General features: G+C 37.9%; 1 protein-coding gene across 3 annotated transcripts; it reads right to left on the bottom strand.

The window, feature by feature from the left end:
* Positions 1-1,448: 1,448 nt before the first annotated feature.
* Positions 1,449-18,036, bottom strand: LOC113139099 (golgin subfamily A member 7). Of its 3 annotated transcripts, none has more exons than XM_026322074.1 (6): positions 17,960-18,036; positions 16,246-16,371; positions 12,928-13,080; positions 9,994-10,095; positions 8,513-8,565; positions 1,449-3,072 (listed from the first exon to the last, which is right to left on the bottom strand). In XM_026322074.1, the coding sequence occupies exons 1-5, from the start codon at positions 17,966-17,968 to the stop codon at positions 8,524-8,526; spliced, it is 432 nt and encodes a 143-aa protein (XP_026177859.1). In that variant the 5' UTR covers positions 17,969-18,036; the 3' UTR covers positions 1,449-3,072; positions 8,513-8,523. The 3 variants fall into 3 exon arrangements, with proteins under 3 accessions (XP_026177859.1, XP_026177858.1, XP_026177860.1); XM_026322073.1 differs by having other exon boundaries at positions 1,449-3,075; XM_026322075.2 differs by lacking the exon at positions 17,960-18,036 and adding an exon at positions 17,583-17,882 and having other exon boundaries at positions 1,449-3,075.
* Between the last annotated feature and the right edge of the window lie 3,144 nt (positions 18,037-21,180).

Genomic DNA, 21,180 nt, shown 5'->3' on the forward strand with positions numbered 1-21,180 from the left:
CAGCTGAAAACGACATTATCACATCATATGTAAGGGAATAATTATAAACATATATCCATTTTCCACTGTTTTTAGTGCTTTGCTGAGCCAGCATCATTCACTGATGATTCCAGGGGTGGTTGAAAGCTCTGGAAAAATTAAATATAAATGGGTATCATTATTTTGTCAAAGTATGGTTGTGTCCTGTGGCTTCCACACTGCAAGATCACAATGGGGTGGGGCTTATCCCTGCATGCAGTGAATGTGCAGCAGGTTACAGTCTAGACAGTCCACCAGTTCATGACAAAATTGTCTTCATTTGAATCTACATAGTAGTGCACAGGCACAAAGAAACCTTATGGAAGACTTTAAACGACAAAAGAAAGAGAAGATCTGGAAAACAAGAACCTACAATATTATCTATATTAACCTATATTATACTGTTTACTATATTGTAAGGTTATTCAAAAAACCGTAAAAGATATTTGAGACCATTAAGTACTATCCCTCACATGAGATAAAAATAATATTCTATATTTTACCAGTATTTCTCTCTACTTTTTCCTCGTCAAATGCTTGCATACAATTTCCATCTCTTTAGGAAATGACCTGCAACATATTGGTTTAAGAGTTCAGATGTACAGAATATCCATCCATCCATCCATCCATCTTCTATACCCGCTTTTCCTGTTCAGGGTCACGGGGATCCGCTGGAGCCTATCCCAGCTCTCTCTCAGGTGGAAGGCAGGGGTACACCCTAGACAGGTCACCAGTCTGTCGCAGGGCCACATATAGACACACAAAGACAGACAACCTCACACACTCACACTCACTCCTACGGGCAATTTTAGAGTCACCAATCAACCTGACATGCATGTTTTTGGACTGTGGGAGGAAACCGGAGTACCCGGAGTAAACCCACGCAAGCACAGGGAGAACATGCAAACTCCACACAGAAAGGCCCCTGATGGGTTTCAAACCAAGAACCTTCTTGCTGTGAGGCAACAGTGCTAACCACTAATCCACCATGCTGCCCTGTACAGAATATCATATTTTAAAAAAGCACATTGAAGAATGTACATTATGTGATAAAAACAATAGTTATCCTTGTCCGGATTTTCCTCTATCTTGCGTCACCTCCACCAAAATCAGTTTGCAGATGTAACACCTTAAACTCACATTAAGACAGCTGAAGGATGGTCTGCCTTCTCCCTCTGATGTTCCTGTGGAAAAATCACCTGACTTGGTCAGGGTTCACTCAGCTGTGACGAAAAGTGCAGCTCTGGCGAACTCAGAGCGTTTCTGCTGTATAAACAGCTTAAAATACAGCTTTTGAAAACGTAGCACACCTTTTATCTCTAAATCATCACAAGGTTTAGAAACTATGTGTCGTGTAGCTCTGTGCATGCATTTGGAATATCTGAAATGTGTATTAACTCGCAATTCCAAAATAACATCAGAAGCCAGCATGTTGTAAAATACGTAAACGTTTTATTTATTGACATACAACTTCTGGACTGATAAACTACTTGGATTTCAACTAAGAAAAGAACACAGAAAAGTTAATTAACTGAACTCTGCATAAATAAAGTATGAGCTAAATCAATTCAAAATCAATAATTATTAATGGAACTTTAAATAATTAGAAATAAGATAAGTTGTCATACTTTAGTTGTGCCATTAAAGATCTATATTTGAATATATGTCATAATTAAAGATGCTTCAAATGAGTTTGTATCAGATCACATTCACACACCAAGACACCTGAAGCTAAACATTACTATACAGAATGTGCTACAGTATATTCAACCTTTGTTAAGGCTTCAGTAACATAAACTGAGGTTCTCCTGTGTTACAGACTGTCAGGAATTATAACCTTGGATTGTAGTTGCATGTTAGTGAAGGCTAAGGCCTGGTCACACCAGAAAAAGCTCAATTAACCAACTTTTGAAAGTATTTAGTGTAGAGGTTTGGTGATGTACTGACGCTTCAAGTTAAAAAAAAAAACATTTTTTCAAAGTTGAACTTGAAGCAAAATATTTTACTACTTCGGCTCTTCAGAACAACTCCACTGAAAGGAAGTTAAACTGTGGCTGGTTTTTGCACATGTAAATCCTGGGGTGACCACGCCTTCAAACTACCACAGAACTTTCACAGGCAGAGTCAAGTAACAAGAGCACTTTCAATACTTCAGTCACATTAGAATATATACTTACTAGACAGGAGCCAAAAATAAACAGTAGTCACCAAACACAAGGCATAGCACAGTTTACAAAGAACCATGCCTCAAGGAGTAGCATTAAGAATTGCACATGCTAAAGACAGAGCAAGTGCATGTTTTGGCTTCTTGGAAAGCAAAAGAAGAATCTCTTAAACCAACCCATGATGAGGGAAGATAAACATAAATATCTGACTCTATGACACGTGCTTGTTATGTTTAGAGCCTGAAGTTCAGTCATCCATTAACTAAAAGTCAAACCATAGAATGGAAACATGCAGGAAAGGTGGTATAGACTATGCACCCATGCTAGAATACACAAATAGGTATGAGAGCAAATAGACTGAGGTGTGGTGCATGCAGCAAATCACAGTAATGACCATAGTTCTCTGTTTCCTGATTAAATTACATCCTCAGGTAAGCCAAGACAATGACTGAAAGCATAGGTGTGGTAAGTTCTATAAACCTTCAAAAAATGAGTTACCCTGTGTGTTGCCTTCATTATTTTAAAAGGAGCATTAAAAAAAGACAGAAATATAGAAAAGTTCATAACTCGGCTAATACTTCTAGTCAAAACATTTTTTGTCTAAAATAAACAAAGGATAATTACTCAGAATGTTATTTGCTTATTAGTCTCAGACTTTAAGCCTCAACTAATAAATGGAATGTGACAAATGATGACAAAACAATGTTAACTAGGTTTGGGGTACCAAATCCCAAATTTGGTCACAAAGGATACTGTGAATGGGCTATGCACATGATATTAAATGTAGTAGAAAGGGAGAGATTGCGGAGACGCGGTATTATGGGTGCAGGTCTGGGTGGTCCTCTGGCAGGTGGCCACTGGTACTGGACTGCTCTGCTTAGCTTAACAGCTTCTACAGAAACAGAAAGATCAGAAGTTAAACTGAGTGAACCCTTAACAAAAACTTTTCACAACAACCAGTATTTTAGCCTTTGTACATTTTGTTTCAAATTTGAATTTGATTTCTTTAGTTAGTTAAACGTGATCATGAAACTCTGTGGCACACAGAGTGAGATTAATGTAAAATGTCACAAAATCAATTGCTGACAGAACTAGAAAATAGCTATTTTTATCAGAGGTCCATGAATCATTACTTCAGTTGAACTGTTGTGAATTTAAAGCAAGGGTGCTATTCCTGTTGTGTCTTATTGTAAACTACATTTTGCCTAACTTTCAATTCAGACAGTCAGAATCAGCGATGGACCAAGTGGTAAACAGCAGAAAACGTTCACAGAACAGAGGAGACCAAGTTCTTTTTCACAACAGTTCATTCAGAAATTGCTATGTCTCATTTACTAAGCTAGCTCAATTGTAAAGTGGAGCAACACTCGGACACACTAAAGAACTAACCATGAAAAATTGTGAGTCAATAATTTCCACCTCAAGGGAAGGACCTTACACCAAGAGGCAGCATTGAGAAGGCCAGTAATGAAAGTGAAATACAGCTACCATTGCTTTTGTTAAGGTGACCTGTGTACTGGCAGGTGCAAGACACTTCCCAGGTAAACTCTTCTAAACATTTTATTGTGAACTGCATCCAAGGGGAGAATGTTTGTGATTTGTTTTCTGTTACCACTGTTTCATACATCAACAGGTGCTCTGTGGTAAAATGTGAGGAATCTGTAACACTTGCCACTTCTACACTGCAACAGGGGTGGGATTTCTCTGAGATCTTAAAGATCAAAAATTAAGGCCTTCCTAGCTACAAGTGGTGAAGAATATAAGCAACTGGAAGACCTGCAAAACTTTTGGACTCAAAATTGTTGATTTCTTGACAGACATAACAGCTCGGAGCTCATGAGCTCAGGAGTGACCTTCAGGAAAAAGAGAAAAGCATAACTGAAATCATCAGTGTGGTCAAGAATTTCAAACAAAAACTGTTGTTGCCATTTTCTCCACTTGAGCACCAGGACCTGCATCATGTCAAGATCTTGGCATCATAGTTGCAAAGACAGGGAAAACATCTGTTTGTTTATTCCAAAAGTCATTCAAGAAAAGGAAGTACATGTAATAAATCCCAGTGGATAGATGAACCTGATTAAAGGGAAAGTAACCGCCTGTAAGGGATACTCTAAGAAATCAACACATAAGCAGGAAAGATATACATATATATCTGACTCTGTGACATTTGTCTGGAATGTTAAAAGCCTGATAAAGTTCAGTCATCCATTAGCTAAAAGTCAAACCTTTGAAGGGAAACATGCAGGAAAGGTGGTAAGCATCAAGCATCCTTGCAAGAATACACAATAGGATAAGAGGAAATAGACTGTAAGGTGTGGTATCTGCAGCAAATCACAGCAACAACCATAGTTCTTGGTTTCCTAGTTAAATTATATCAGCTTCAGCCAAGACAATGACCGAGATGCCCTGAGAAGTAAAGCAAATGTACCGGCTAGTTGGCCACAATCATTTCATTGGTCAGTACCATAACTGGCTGTCTATTGGCTGGGGGATTTTGACATGGTTACTGCACAGAAATGCGAGACAGTGAACAGAACTTTCATGAGAGCATGGCAGTGGCCTGAGTATGAGGAATTAAGTGGGAGCACAGGAGATCTGTGCAAGCAGCTGGATATCTTTATGTCACTTTGAGTTCAACTGCAGAGCAGATTTACAGTTTTGAGCTCCAGCAGAGCAAATCACCCCTCCCAAACATGAAACCATTAAATTCCAAATACTGACAATGACCTTGACAACTGTCAAGCTACACCCCAGTCCATGAACAACTGGCTGACACACTGCAATGCAAAGCATTACGCAGTACATTAACATCATCAGTAGAATCAATCTTCATCATCTCTGTGAGTTGAGGTATGTTAGAGACAATTGTAGCATCAACATTTCTATTAAAAATTATGTGTTGTAGATCTTTTGACAGGCTAACCAAAAAAGGAGATCTTGGGTTTTAAGTGTGGGCTCTTGTGCTTTGACCTATAAAAATGTTCCTGGCAGGTGATTTCCATTTCAGACAGAGACAAGAACAACAACTAATGTTAAATGCTATTTATACATCCACCTGGCCCGACATCCCTCCACTCACTCTAAATATTCTCACCTGATTTACAGGTTTGATGGCAGCAAGTTGGTATACAGAACCTTATGACATGCTATTAGTGAGATATGAGGACACCAGGTTGGGGCATCTGCCTCTGAAGAAATGCTCAGCAGTCAGGAACTGTGCAGGCCAAGTCTGGTTTTTCTACAGTGCAGTCATCCCACTAGAGGCTGATCTATCATGCTGTTCAGCCCTTCACGTGGAAAGCTTCCAGCCAAATGAAAAACTCTACTTTAGGCTAGCCAGGCCTTAAATCCTAATGGGGAAGAAGACAAGATGGGAAAAACAGTTTGATAGATGTATGATGAGGAACAATGCTGGCATTTTTGTTCTGCACATACATGAAACATAAGGAAAAAAAACAAAGATAAAATACTTTCATTTTTAAGTGTTTACCCTGAGTATTATGTTTATCAGATTCCTCCAAAACGGAGCAAATGTTTTTTGAAAAGAGGTTATTTGTAGTGACAAATCCACAGCTCCCCTCAGTTATATGAGCCTTAGGTCATTATTTCTGGATGTCTGGCCCACAGCCTTATTGTTTTAAAATAAGCCTTAACTATAAACCTTATTGCTGCCAAAACTACTGATATTGCTGACAGGACATTATGCTGGTAGGGTTACTAAGATTCCTGCCCAAATCAACCTGCCCAGCACAAAATGACCAACCAAACAAACAAACCAAAAAACAAAAAGAATAAATATGAATTTATACCTGCATTACCTGATGTTTTTGGCTTCCTGGGGACTGGTGAAACAAAATGTCAGGTCTACAACTGATGTTTTCTTTAAAGTGCAAAACAGCCAATTTTATATCTGACAAATACAGATTAAAGTCAGCCTAATGATGACTTAAGTTACAATATGATTTTTCCTAAAATGTTACACTAATGTATCAGTCTAAACCTGGAGAAAGCATAGGAGCAGAGACCCTGGCAGGATATAGAGGTTTAAACATAGGGAACAATGGATATACCTTACATACCTTCAGTCTCCTTACTGTGTGTGTTTGTGTGTGTGTATGACCATGGCAAGGCTCCAGTGCACTCTTCTCTCAACAGCTCCTTATAAAAGACCTGGGATTATATTCCTCAATAGAACAAATAGATGTATTGAGGCACAGCAGGAATTTCAAATAAAAGGGTGAATCCCTTTTTGAATCTGTACAGTAGTAGTGCAATGGCTTATCCATGCACAGGGGTCTGAAAAATGTTGCCAAGCACAGCATTCCCTGTAGGTAGAATATTTATGGTGTATGTCTTACTTTGCCTGATGGTGCCGTCTTATACTGCAGTACAGACTGGGCCCTGTCCAGGATCCATACAAAGTACTTTTCAGTATGATTTGGGCCAAGCACATCCTAGGATGACACTATGAAATGAGCTTGTGAACAGAGATTGAAACAATTTATGGGACAGGATGAGCTCTGGAGGCACAAACCATGAGGCATCTACCAGTGTGAAAGATCTGCAGATATATAAAAGCCTTCTGTGGCTGATGATCATACATTTCTGTCACACACTGCTTTAGCATTCAATCAAAAAAGTGCATTGTGGGATACTAAATAAGTACTATGGAATGTTAACTGCTAAAGACTGCTCTTGATGAAACTAATTTTAAACACAGGGTAAATAAGGAAGAGAATATTGTCTTGGTTGGAAAACATTTCCCAGAATATATCTCCTTTAAAATCAATGACACACCCTCATATTCAAATAATTTCTAGCAACTTTCTCTCTTGATTGAAGTTGTTATTTCCATTGCATTTGACTGGAACCAAGCCCAGCTGAACTCTGGGGTAGGTAGGGTATACCCCACTGCCATTCTGCTTTTATTTCCAGTGTAGTAAAATTAAAGGAGAAAGACTGGCACCATTGGAAACAAGTGTCAGTGTTTGGGGGTTATGTTAGCAGATGAGAAATGAAGTGACAGTGAATCAATTTTAACTGATCAGACTGCAGAAGTAGTAAAAATACTTTTGCCCGGTGCTGCTGTACGTGTGAGCTGAGGACAGATATACATGATACCCTGTGTACACTGGGTGAGTCATCGGAACAGCATGTAAGTGAATGTAACCAGTGTAGACAGACTTCAGTTTCCATTTAGGCCATTCACTTGAAACTGTAAACTAAAGAACCATACTGAAGCAGCTGTATGTTCTTTCAGTTATATTATCACTCTCTCTCTCTCTCTGCCAAGCTTTTCTTCCCTCACTCCCTCAGGGACTGTCCTGCCTATTTAAATAAAATGCAGATACTGTTTTCCTCAAAATCCAAAGCCTTTACTAGAAACTGTCCTTACATGTGTAGTCATAAACAAAGCTAAAAGAAAACTTCCAAGAGTTTTGACAAAGCTGCAGTCACCACCAATATAACAAAGCATGCTGAAAGTGGAAGTCAGCTTTTGTTTTTAAGAATCTGCAATCTGGGCCATCATTTACATCAGCAATAATAACAATATGAAATGCAAGAAATATATCTGCCTTAATTTGCTCACGGTTGAAGTTAAATTTATCATTACAAATATAAAATGTAAAAAGGTTTTTTTAGACACAAATACACCCTGCTGTCACATTATGTGCAATTCATTCTGTTGCATGTATAAAAACTAGAATTTTTGCTTCCTACTTTGTTTTCAGGCACCAGCTACACTTTGACTCTCCCACTTCCTCCAGAATGACATGAATGTGGTTGAAGCCTGGCGGCCAGCAACATAAACAAGGAAATGGACTATTTTGACTAAAATGTGATAATTGTTTGATTACAGCTACTTAAAGACATGCAACTGCAGTGAGTGTACTGTTGTGCTGAAAGGACACTTAATCACTTTCTGAGCTCAGCTGCTGGGTTTGGCTTGAGTGCACACTGAACGGTAAAACACATGTACATGAAACCTTCAATGAAGTTTGTGACAAAACACCAACATGAAGTCAGAGTATGCTGAATTATCCTTGAAATACTTTCTGACGCAGCTTTACCTACAGTACAATACTCAACTCGCAGATAAAGAAGATTTAAATATAGGGATTTTTTTTCTTTGAAGAGGCACTCTGCATGATAGTGGGAAGAGAAGAGTGCAATGTCTTATCATCGCTTTTTGACTCAAGCCCTTCTGTTTACAATGATTCCCAAACTGTTTGAGTTAAAAGCATTTCATAGTTGGAAAAATGAATGTGTATACTTGTTTACTTACATGCTTGTAGTTACTAGTAAGACTATGAAGCAGTCACACTCACCATGGCAGCTTTTATCTGGTCAGGCTTCTGTCTTCAAAAATGGTGACCTCAATCTTAATATTTCAGTCAAGAAAAAGAACTTGGAGCCAGTCTCAGGTATTTGACCTTCAATTCAAGCTATGTAAAAATTTAATTCTTGTATAATATATACAATATATAGTTAGCAATGAAACTGCAGAAACTGTGCTTATTTTTTCCCCTTTTTTTAAACAGAGAATGGAACAATTTTTGGTCCTAATTGTGGAACCATCATCTTACTTTTAAGCCCCTGAGGGCATACTTCCTCTGAGGCGACTGACTGATATCTGAGCACTCGCATTACACATCTTGAACGTGACCACGTGACATTTTTCCCCCTTTGTTTAGTAAGTCTTTCCTTAAACATATTGTGCTATTTTAACACCTGTAGCTCACACACATACAGTGGTCTGTTTCTCCCACGTTATGAAAAAAAGGTGATCTGTCTTGGAATGTGGAACATAATAGGGGCAGGTGCATGCTTCATTTTTCAGAAAGACTAAAAAAAGTCAATCCTTCAGTCTCAGAAGGAAATGTACATTTTGAGAATTCAGAAAGAAAAGTTAAGCCGTCACATAATCAGACAATTACAAATACAATGATCATGTTTCCTTCATTCAAATGTTAAAACAACTGTTCATGTGGGACATTCCTGTCAGTCTCCCAGTGCTGCCTTGCCAAAATCAGCACAGCAGCTCAGCAGTGTGGGAGAAATAATCCAGATCACTGTCAACCTTATAAAGTCACATGCAAGAGGGAGAACAAAGCTCAGCTGTGAGCAATTTCAGACATATTTTTTATCCTTAATCTCCCATCGCCAGCCAGTTACAATTAATTGGGGATGTTTAGTCACCCCACACACTTAGGCACTGGTAAAGCCAGGATGTTTGTGCACCCACTGATTTTATGCAGATGCGATATACTAAATATTAACTTTTATCTGGTGTTTTTAGAGGGTATTCCTACATAGCCCTGGATTTCCCGTAAGCTGCCTGGACTGCTGCTTCCCATTTTCACCCAGCAGTTACAGCGAAAACTGCAGCAGGGCAGAAGGCCTGTAAATCACCGTATCTATTAGGTCATAGTAAAAGCTCCTTGTTCTACTTAATGATTCAGATTTCCCAATCTTAGGGTATGTATAACAGGTTAAACTTTCAGTGTATCAGTCCTCTTTCCTGTACATGGTCATTTTGCACAGTAAGTTTCTTTAACTGTTAAAATAGTGTGGCTTTAACCCCTGGCTTTTTAATATGTTGGTGAGTCTGGCACTCTGAGTGCAAGCCTACTCATTGCTTTCATTATGCTGCTCTGGGAAAAAAAAAAAAGAGTCAGATAAATGTGTGAAATCCTTCAGTCGGACTAAAGAGTTAAATACGGCTCACAAGTCAAGGCTAAGGAATATTCCACATGACAGAAGATAAAACTGTATTTTTAGTGTCAGCAGACACTGAAGCGTAGGATACGACTCGTAGGCCTCTCTCAATGGGGTCAGTGAGCAGGAGGCCTCGTGGTGCGTAGATCTTGTCATTCTGCTCCTGAATGTACTTTGCAATCTTCTTCAAAACCTAAAATATATGAATATTGTCAGCAGTTGAGTGTTAGCAGCACATACATCTTCTAGGTTCTACTTTTACAGTACTGTCCTATTAGTAATCTGCTCTGTATTTCCCACTTCTAGGGGCTTCCTATATGGCACAAGAAACAAACTAGAAAACTGCTGGCTCCTTCACTGAGAAATATGGATTGATATAAATCTTTCAGTTGTTTGATTGGTGATTATATTCTTAGAAAAAAAAAAGTTTAATTTACAAAAGCACAATGATAGTCACAAGTGGGTGAGTCCTGACACCCTTGATATTTGACTGTAATCTAATAGAGGAATAGAGTGTATTAGATTACTAATGCAAGAATTATTTTTTACATGATAAATTTCAGTTTTTGACTTTACCAAAAATTCTAAAACACAATCCTCCTTGTTATAGGCTATCTAGTGTAGACTAAAGTAAATAAAATGGATTAAAAAAATGGCAATTTTATCAATTTTAAAATGAAGCATGAACACAAAAAAGTGAAGCGGTTAATATTACAAGCCTTGTCAGAATTGAACTGTCATTTTCAAGTTTCTAGTTGAATCAATTTTTTACAAATTTTACATGGTACTTTATTTAGACAATTCTATGTGGAAGTTCTTGTAAAAGGATCCGCACAATTCAAACTAATTTGTTCAGGCAAAATATCACGTAAAGGTATGGGCACCTTGGGTTTGCTGAAAAAAGTAAGTACAACACCGATGGGAAACAGACAATAAAAACTTCAAACATTGAACAATAGAAAAACACTAATTGTTTGCCTACCCTACTAAGTCAAAACACAGTAAAGCAAATGTACAGTTCAGTGATGTGTGCACTGGATTCTATTGAAATCTGAATCTCTGCCTGGCTAAGAAGCCAATCGAACACATTCTTCAGCTGAAGGGTTGAACAACAGACTACATTTTTACCTTTGTAATAGTCAACATAAATTGCATGACTTTATAGGTGCTCATAAAACCATAAAAAACATTTAAGCCAAATCTTTTTTTTTTTTCCAGTTCACCCATGTCCACCAGAAAACAAACTAGAACAGGAAAAAAACCACTGATCCATTTACATTCCACATGAATTAGGTTAAAATGGATTTTAAACTAATATAAATCACATGTATTTGCCAGCTCTCATAGAGGTCATAAACTTTACTGAATTACAGCCACAAGCTAAAAGGTTCTACATAGCAGTAACATAACTTCTTACAATATTAACCCATTAAGTGTCATTAATATGTCTACATGCAGCAGGGCTGGGATGGACATCTAAAATGTTGAAATACCTGTGCCAACATTACATAAAAGCTTTGGTACTGTTATTAAAATGATATTTTTTTCTGATAACTTCCTTTAGACAGAAGTCAAAAGAAGCCAAGGTTCACAGACGTTAAACGTTTTATTACAAGCAGTTGCACAATAACTTCGTCTAAAGCAGAAACCCATTTCCACCCAAAAATGTCAAAAAACATGTAATATCTTGTGAATAGGTCATTTTGACTTTTACAAAGCTGTGATGCATGTTTTTTTTTTTAGTTTTTTTACATTTTATAGATGTAACAATAGCTATAGGCAATAAGTGAAATAACTGTTAGTTGCCATTTTTTTATATGGGTTGCTATTTGTGCTAATTTTGTTAATAAAAACTATGAGACCTTGACAAGATGAAACAGAATTCATAAAACAAAAACGTGGCTAGAAATAAGACTACCAAAGTACCGAAATGGAACATTTAGAAAGAAGTGACATATTTTGCTTGATGATTAAAGTGGAGATGCTTTTGTCAGACAGTCAATTTAATTAATGTCTTCTCTTCCTGCATACCTTGGTCATCTTCCCAGCAGCAGTACTTTGCCAGCAGCGCTGGAGCCTGAAACTAGCCATTCCATATTGCCTCAAGAAAAATAAATGACAGCAACAAGAAAAAAGAAAAGTGATGGATATTTGGATTCTCTGTTGCTGTGGAAATAAACGGCGGGTGTGGGACAAGTCCTGTGTTTTTTAACTTGTTAGGATTTGTCAGACTTGTTTCAAATCTTGACATTATCAGGTCAATAAGGAAACTAGATAGGAAAAGGCCACAAAATGTATCTTTCTTAGTTTTATTCAACAATCTTTATTGTCTCTGATAACAAAAACAAACATGACTTTTTGTTCACTACAAATTGAGGATGAAGTTAATTTAAACATGATTTGAAAGACTTTTAATCTCATAACTAAGGTTAAGACAAAATTTTAAAACAGCTAAACAGTGTTACCGGTGAGTGCTACATTTAGTATGGCACCATAAATTACAGTAATGTGGTAGCAATCATTTTATTATGGTATTTAATGTTAGACTGTGTTTGCCACAGGAAGTAGAGAATGACAGGCTTGCAAATGGGCATTAATGTTAGTCATACTGTTGGCAGATGTTGGTTGAAAGTACTGTAGCGTTGAGAGTCATTGGAGTTAACTCCACCATAAATAATGTAATTGATGTAACAATAAATAGCAGAGGTAATTCAGATAAGACTGATAATTGTGTCACATGATGGTCGTTGCTCATATTTGACTCTGGACTTGGTTATAGGTATAGCAAAGGAAATTGATTGATGCAATTATGGCTATGGATAGCTATTGCAGTGGCTGTTTTGATTAGCAAGGCTGTGAGGCAGATTTCTGTAAGACAAAACTCCTTACACTAATCCCACACCAGGTGCAGGCACACCCACTTATACTGTGGTTGGAGTTTGGCTTTCCTCAAAAATAGTGACATTGGATACACAGCCCTATTCATTATGTTGGCATGCATCTACCCATGTAAAACAGCTCTCACCTTCTCATAGTGTGTCTCAATACACAGGAAGATGGCGTATGCTGTGAGGCAGGCCAGACAGCCTTCAATATATGACTGGCTTCCCAGCTTCTCAGCTTCAGCATACAGGTTATTGAGCATTCGCACCGTCTCCTCAAATTGTTGTTTGTCAATCTGAAATATATAGAAATATCATAGAACATCAAAGGAGCCAAATCATGAGAGCATGCAGAGAGCCAGATGTATGTTTGGACAACAGTGTAAGTAATTTTTGCCTCTATTGGTCATCTTAGCACCAGATCACTTTCCCCTATTTATTCCATCTCTAGATAAAGGAGCTCAATTTTCTTGGACAAGTCACAGATCAAGGGAATGCTGAGTCTCCTTCCTGCATTGGAAACAACTCATTAAATGATTAGGATGCCTTTGCCATATGCTTTGTGAATGATTTATTTAGTAACTGACAGGATGAATGAATTACAAGCAAGACACAACACTACACCAATACAGTAAGGAATCTTGATGAGTTCTCCTTCTCCAATGGCACTGACGCACCCTGATTAAGATAAAGACATTTCTTAGCTGTTCTTCAGACTGCAGACAGCTCTCAGGATACAAACGGCGACAATGTCTGGCTGATAATCAAACAAGAATTCCTGAAATGAAAGCTTGCTTAGAGGAAGACTGACAGAGGGTGGAGGATGGTTGGACTCAGAGGCTGTTATGACTGGGGTGCTGACAATAGCACCATGCTGGTGTCCAGAATGGATCCAGTGAGCTCTCTGTGATACTAGGGGGAAAAAAAGAGCCTCCCAACCAAACATGGAGCCAGACAAGGGATCTCCCTGGGCCTCTCAAAATCCACCATTTTTCGGCTGCCATGTGCCCAAGGAATTTAACGACACAATCCAACATCAGTGGTTTTAGACATGTTTGGTACCCACCATTGACAGCCTTTGTTCTCCTTCTAATGTTCCAATTCAGAGGCTGTGATTAAATCCACATTTCTCGGCCTGAGCATCTTTCCATTACGTCTGACACAGCCATATTAGCGTTCCAAAAATATTAGATGAGAGTGCATTGCTGAAAATGGCTTACAAATTCATGTAAGGAGTAGAACATTCTCTTAACTGTCACTAAATATAACTCAACTTAGGAAATGAACAGTATATGAGACACAGGTCAGAGAAAACTCTCATGTCTCAAATAACAAATTACTCCTGAAAGGTTTGGAGAGCTTTCAGTAAACAGTTTTCTGTGTTCTTTGGTACAATTCTCCAAAAGCATTTTAAAAAGAGTTCCCAAAAAGTTACCAAAACTAATACATCCCACAACCTAAGATAACTGTAACAATGTGATTTTAGGCCAAATCCAAATCACAAAATCAGATATTAGAGTAAAAGAAAAGGTTGCCTCAAAGAGCAAGTTTTTTTTCAACATTATGCTCTGCCAACATAGTCAAAAAGTACCATAAATAACTAGCCTAAAAAATGGAAGCTCACTAAACAGTCTGGCAAAAAAAAAATCATATTTTAAAACTAATATTATAGCAAATCATTAAAAAACGTGGGGGAAATACTTGTTATGATAGAGGACTTGAGCTTTACCTCCCAGTAGAAAATTATTCTTTATTTATCCAGCAGTTTAATGTCTTGTGTGTGCATGTGTGTAAGTGAGAGAGCAAGAGAGAGATGGGGAGATAGAGTTAGAGACAGAACTAAATGCTACAAAAAAAAACCTGGTAGACCACCCAATCAAGGGGAAGTGCCAATAAACTGCCAGTGTGTGGTTCTAAGTATTGTGAAGCTGAACTTTTCATGTGGTGCATGCATTTCAAAACTGCAGCTTTCTGTCCAGCGAACTCTGAACTGTTTGGTTGGCACTGTCTTTCATGTGGTGTAGAGCCTGTTCAATCGCAGCGACCTGCTCTTTCTTCACATCATTTCATCGACATCATTACCAGTGTCTGCTCTTAACTGTGGTTCACATAAGGACAAAGTCCAGCAGGGTTTCTCTGAAGAGGCTGTTGATAGCATTTACAGTTTTGGCTCCATGTTCACTGTGATTAAAGCTGCACTTTTTCTATTTGTTATATGGAGGGGTTATTTGAAATGAATGGTTGAGGTGTGTTTTGTTAAACATCAAGTTAAATTATAATGTTTCCTTAACTTTCTTTAGATGATGGTTTTGCTCCTACCTGGAAAAAACCTTGTTCAGAGTACAGTAGCTAGAATCTGTACAAAACTGATCAGGCTAGGCAGCTCAGAGGTTTCCAATGCAGCCTCAATGAAAAAAGGTCTTGGGTTTCAAGATTTAAATGGATTACCACCCTTTTTCCAAAGACATGTAGCTCAGGTGAAAGAAATACTTTGTATACAGTCTAAAGCCTACAAATTAGTTCTGTGAAGGATTAGTGTCCAGCCCAGGGTGTTTCTTTGTCTTTCACACGACCTACATTTTGGGGTGTGGTTTGGTATCCAATGTTTGTATGTAACAGACAATAGAGAGCCAGAGGGAGACTGTAACTTCTGGGATCTGGTCCAGTACTAAGAAAACATTGTGTGACATTTGTATGTGACATTTGAAATAATACTAATTACAAAAACTCAAACCTTGCAGCAGAGCCATTCTTAATACTATGTTGTGTTATGATGTGTAATAATGATGTAAACTGTGGTTTACTCATAAGTTAAATTATTAGTGATCCTTGCACAGCAGAATAGCATAAGCTCTGGATGTTGTGTGGGTTTGGCATCACAGCTCAACAGAACAGTTGGGTTCAGGTTGGGCACCTAGTTAGTTAACACAATTTGTAATGACAGCAGGACAGAAAGGATTGGATACTGTAGATGTTTTTGTCACCAGTTACAGCTACAAATTTATAAAAATGACTTTAAAAGAGATCAACGGTGAGTCTTATTGATATTGATAGAACCAAATTATAATGACAGTGTGACTAGTATTTTTCACAAAGAAGCTCTTTTTCTGAGTTTACCAAGTAATCTTTCTTAGACTTAATTAAAATTTTCAGGTTATCATTACAAACACTGCAGTAGATAACAATTAGTCTGTACAGAAATAAATACAGTAATTAAAAACAGACAACACCTTTTTCAATTCTGAAAAAAAAGGAGCGTTTGCATTGAGAATCAGCTTGAACAGAGTCAAGCCCAGATGTGATGCCATGACTTCAGCTTTCTATAAACATACTCTATGTTTCATGACCATGATGCGGGGGCTAAGAACAACTTGGCACAGCTCTCTGCTCTGGCAACCACTGTTTTTTGTTAGTCTAATGAAACGACTCTCTGAACACCACAGTGAAGAGGTGCGTCCTACCCTGGTCTCCAGCTCAGAGGGGAACTTGGTTTGGAACTGGCAAACAGTGCCGTTGGTATAATCTCTTTGAATGAAGACTTTGGCAGCGATGGCTGCCTGTTGCCTCATGTCCTGCAAGCTGTGAGTCTGTGAAAAACAGGACATTACACTTTTAATCATCTGTACACACATACACACATACACACATTATATTATATTATATGAAACATAAATATGTATATTGGTAAAGTGCATCCAAACTTTTGACTGGTAGTGTATGAATATATAAAAGAAAGAAAGAATTAGTGTATTCAGAAAGTATTCAGACCCCCTTCACTTTTTTCAATTTTGTTACATTGCAGCTAGCGCTGGGCGAAGCCGATTTTATCGATTAACTTGAAAGTGTAATTTACGTCGACTTGTTTGAATGAAAATCATTTTTCTCTTTAACATCTGCCAACGTTCCCCTCTGGGCTCAGCCCCCTGCGTGTTTGCCATATTAGAGATACACAAACAACATGTCAGCAAACAGGGAAGAACTCGGTCCCAAGAAAGGTACGGTGTCATCTATAATTTGGAATTGGTTCGTTTTTGCAGCGTCAGACACAGAACAAACAACACCCCTCTGCAAAGTGTGTTTGAAGTCTGTTGCTAGCAAAGGTAGCAGTCAACAAGTATTTAATCAAGGTGTAGAAAAATCTCAGCAACAATCTGGAGAAATGGGAGGCTCCTGAGCTCATCTTCACATGTTGTTACAAAGGGTCTGAACACATATGGAAATGTGATATTTCCGTTTTTTCTTTATAATAAATTCCTAAACTTCTGTTTTCTCTTTGTCATTATGTGGCACTGAGTGTAGATTAATGAGAAAAAATGAATCAGGCTGCAATATAAAGTTGATAAAAGTGAAGGGGTCTGAATACTTTCTGAACGTACTGTAGATACAGATATCTCTTGTTTGCTACAGAGGTTTCTCTGATTTAAAGGAAAAAATACCTAAGACCACTCATCTTAATGATAACTGTTATTCCGCTGATGATTTTGATTAATAATCATTTGATCTATACAGAACTTGAAAATACTTCTACTAGAGCCCAGATCCTAAAATATTCTATTTACAAAAATGTAATAGAAATAAGAGAAATGTAATATTCAGTCCTTTGACAGCACTGAGACAGACAAAAATGACTTCACAGAAACTGCTTCACTGACGGATGGTCCAAATACTTCCCTCAGGTCGACGCGGTGTAAACACTACAATGAGCAGCTGGAGTTTCGATGTTTAAACATATTATACACATGTGGCTTTCCAGCTGCTGTGCTGTCCCTGTTTGAACATAGCTATCAGGAGCCTGTACCTCATCACCATTACCGCCCCTTTACTGTCCGGAGGGTCAGGGTTTAAAGTACCCACAGCCTCAGTCCTTCATGCCCTATTTCCAGCATGCTGTGCTAAGGTCCAGCTCTACAGTCCCCATAAGGTAAACACGCCTTGATATATAGCTGGTTTTTATAAAAGTCGTGTTTTGTTGCTCTAAATACAGCGAATTAACGCTACTGACGTTTGTAAACATCACCAGGCGAGTTACCGACAAAACCACTGGGGCTTGTCAACTTTCTTCAGTCTATCTGTCACACACATCCCCTGAAAACACACAAAACTCTGACATTAGGAGTCAAACGTTCACAGAGCTCGCACGAATGAAAAACAGATGTGAAATCAGCCATAACTTACCTCTGCCATGTTGAACAAGACGTGTATTTATCTTCTCCTAGCTGCTTTTAATGTGAACTACATAATATCCTTTCCGGGTGGAAACGCTTGTTGAATATCTAAGGTACCGGTCAGTGTTTTAAACAATAGCGCACTAAAGGTTTCAGCAGCCCAGTGTGTGGCAGAGTTTCCTGAAATGTAAATGACTAATTACTGTTAAACTGTCTTTGTAACCTCTGACGAAGACATGGTTCTGGTAAGCTGTGCTTAGTTTGTTGGTCAGAGAAAAAACAACTGATCTTGATAACTGATGATGATATTTCTAATGTGTGGACTGTGATCTGTTTCAGTGTTCCCTTTTTACTGTTTGTTATTTTGCAGGGTAAGATTAAAAATGAACTACACTTCCCTTTTATTTAGTATATGAACCCATAGACAGTAAATAGAATCAGTGATTTCTATCAGTTCTATCAGAATAGAAAAAATAGAATCAGTGCCAGTGCAGTCAGCCATGAAACCCAAAACTGTGCCTTCATGTGATGCATCAATAATCTAACAGAATACCATATAATAACTCCTGATACAGCACAGTGGGTACTTATATGCCTTAGGTAAATTGTGCCCCAAAACACCTTTGCAGCAGTTTAGATAAGTACAAAACAAAACAAACATTTTTAGTCGGACATGATCACACTGATGGATTTTTCTGAATTTGACTGAATGTGAACTGAAATGAATATGTACCAAGAGTGATCTGGAATACAAAAACACAATTAAAACTGGAAAACTCTGAAACCTACAGTAATTTAATTGTCCAAGGGTTATGTAGCAAACATGCACAAACATTGGTTTTGTCCATTTAATAACACATCTTTTTTTTATGCAACTCAGATGTTCTTTTTTCTTCTTTGTTTGTTTCAAAATGAAGTCTAAGGACATCACAGACAACTCAGTTTGGGTTTCTGTTTCTACAACAGCACTAAGACTTAATACTCAAAAGAAGCAGATGCTCCTGGTCTTGGAAGATCAGAGACCCTGAAAACCACAGTTATGGAAGCAGATACATTTGCAAATTTGAGTAAAAATCCATCTTTAAAATGGGCTCTAGGCCTAGAAAGAAAAGTTGCCCCATGTTTGAGAAAATACAGAACAAAACATTACACTTTAATATGTGGAAATAAGTTCATGTGTTTTGTTGTAATACGTTACTCCACAGCATAGCAGTGGAAAGAGCAGCCTCACTATATGCCTCTGAGGATATTAGAGCGGTGTAACAACTTTGGCAAAGTCAAGACTTATTTTCAGACCCCGTCAGAAAATGGTGTTCATTTTGGAGATCTGAGTGACCTGCCCATGGGGAATGCATTTTTCACAGACATATCATGCATCATGAGGGCAGGGACTGGTTTTCAGGGGGTGTAATTAATGGATCAGTACAAATGTAAGAAAATCCAACTATTGCTCCTGCAGTGGCCTTGGCAAGGGGGTGCGTCTTTAGAGCCTGTTTTTTGTGTGATGGCCGGTGTGGGAGAGACTGCTAATGAGTACCATTTGGGCCCTTCTTTTACAACACATGCTGGTTAATAGCCCACAACAATGGTTTTACTGCTGTACAGGTCCCTCTTGCTGAAGTGGCTCTCTTAAGGAAACACTATATAACCTTTGTAGATGAGCACTTCTGCCCCAACCTGCTATTTATAGAGAGAAACCACAGCTGGATCATTCAGCTCAGTAAATGTCACTCTTACTGGGGCTATACTGTATATGTGGCAGTGGCCGGCTGTGAAAATCATAATGACCACAGGTATGCCATCCTACAATGGATACTGCAAAGAAAAGGGAGAAGATGATACTAACAATTAAACCTGCGACAATGTGGAAAAAAAAAAGCACCTTCATGCAGGGAAGTGGAATAAAACTAGTCTCCAAACAGCACTGTGTGAACATTAGGCACAGTGGTTAACCTCAGTCTGTGAGGGAAATTCTGCTCAATTAAATTTTTATATTTTTCTGGTAATTTTTAGTTGTCAGGACTTTGCCTGGAGCACTTATGTTTAACCATAATTACTCACATCTTGATTTTAGTATTGAGTGTTTATCACCAAAGCTAGAGATAAATTAAAAAGAACACCTAACGCACAAAGCTGAAGTATAAAAAAGGAAAGAAAACAAGGGGACTTTCACATCACCACTTTAAAGCAAGGCACCTTTTGTCCAGACGGTATCCAAAAATCAAACACCTCTTAGTGCAACATATTTTTCTTCTTCTTAACAACTGCATTTAAGTACAATTTAGAGGTATACATACTTTAACTTAAGTGCTGCTGTTTTATGCTTCTTTATATGTTCACTCCACTGCATTTATCCAACAGCTATAATTATTTTCAACCTAAAAGTGAACACACAAAATGCCAGTTTATAAATGCAGAATTCTACAGACAGTATATAAAGTCATTCAAAATAGACCCATGTAGACCGGTATAACATCACAATGCTGCTGACATGATAATGCATCAATAATAATAACTTAATAATATACTGAATAGAATACATCTAAGTGAAGTAGCAATAAGCAAAACTGTTTAGTGCAAGCCCTTTACTTATGATCTTAAGATTTACTTCTGTAAAATACAGCTTGCACCACCAGCACTCCTGTGAATTTTACTGGGGATAAGCGTGTGTAATGGCCTCACTATTTCCACCTGGACCCTTTGAAGCAATCCAGATCTCAGTGAGGCCTCTTATGCCTTGGCTGGCAGTCCACAAATACAGGAGTCCATCTACACACAAGCTGGTTCTTTTTAAACTGAGATTTATAGCAAACCCAACTAAGGTGCAACAACTGGAATGGATTGCATTCATGTTCTTGTCAAATTAAAGTTAAAGCCATTTTATGCTGCTTATGTTGCAGTCCTCATATTCCTTAATGTTCTATATAGTCCCAAAGCTACAACTACATGCTGAGCTCTTTTCTCACAGCAATAGCATGCCTATTTGTTTTATTGCTTCAAAATTCGCTATCAAAACATCTGTGACTCTTATTGACCTCTATTGGCAGCCTACTGGAACTGCAGAATTTTGAACAGGTCTGGCAAATGATGGCATGTTACATAGATGTTACAAGATGCATAAATAAACAAAAATGTTAATAATTAATTGGTGCATACATAAAAAGTCCTCAGATTTACATTTATTTTTATTCTGTATTTTCAGACTTATTTTTTATTTATTTATGAATTTCT

Source organism: Mastacembelus armatus, chromosome 9, assembly GCF_900324485.2.
Source record: "Mastacembelus armatus chromosome 9, fMasArm1.2, whole genome shotgun sequence".
Classification (NCBI taxonomy): Eukaryota; Metazoa; Chordata; class Actinopteri; order Synbranchiformes; family Mastacembelidae; genus Mastacembelus; species Mastacembelus armatus.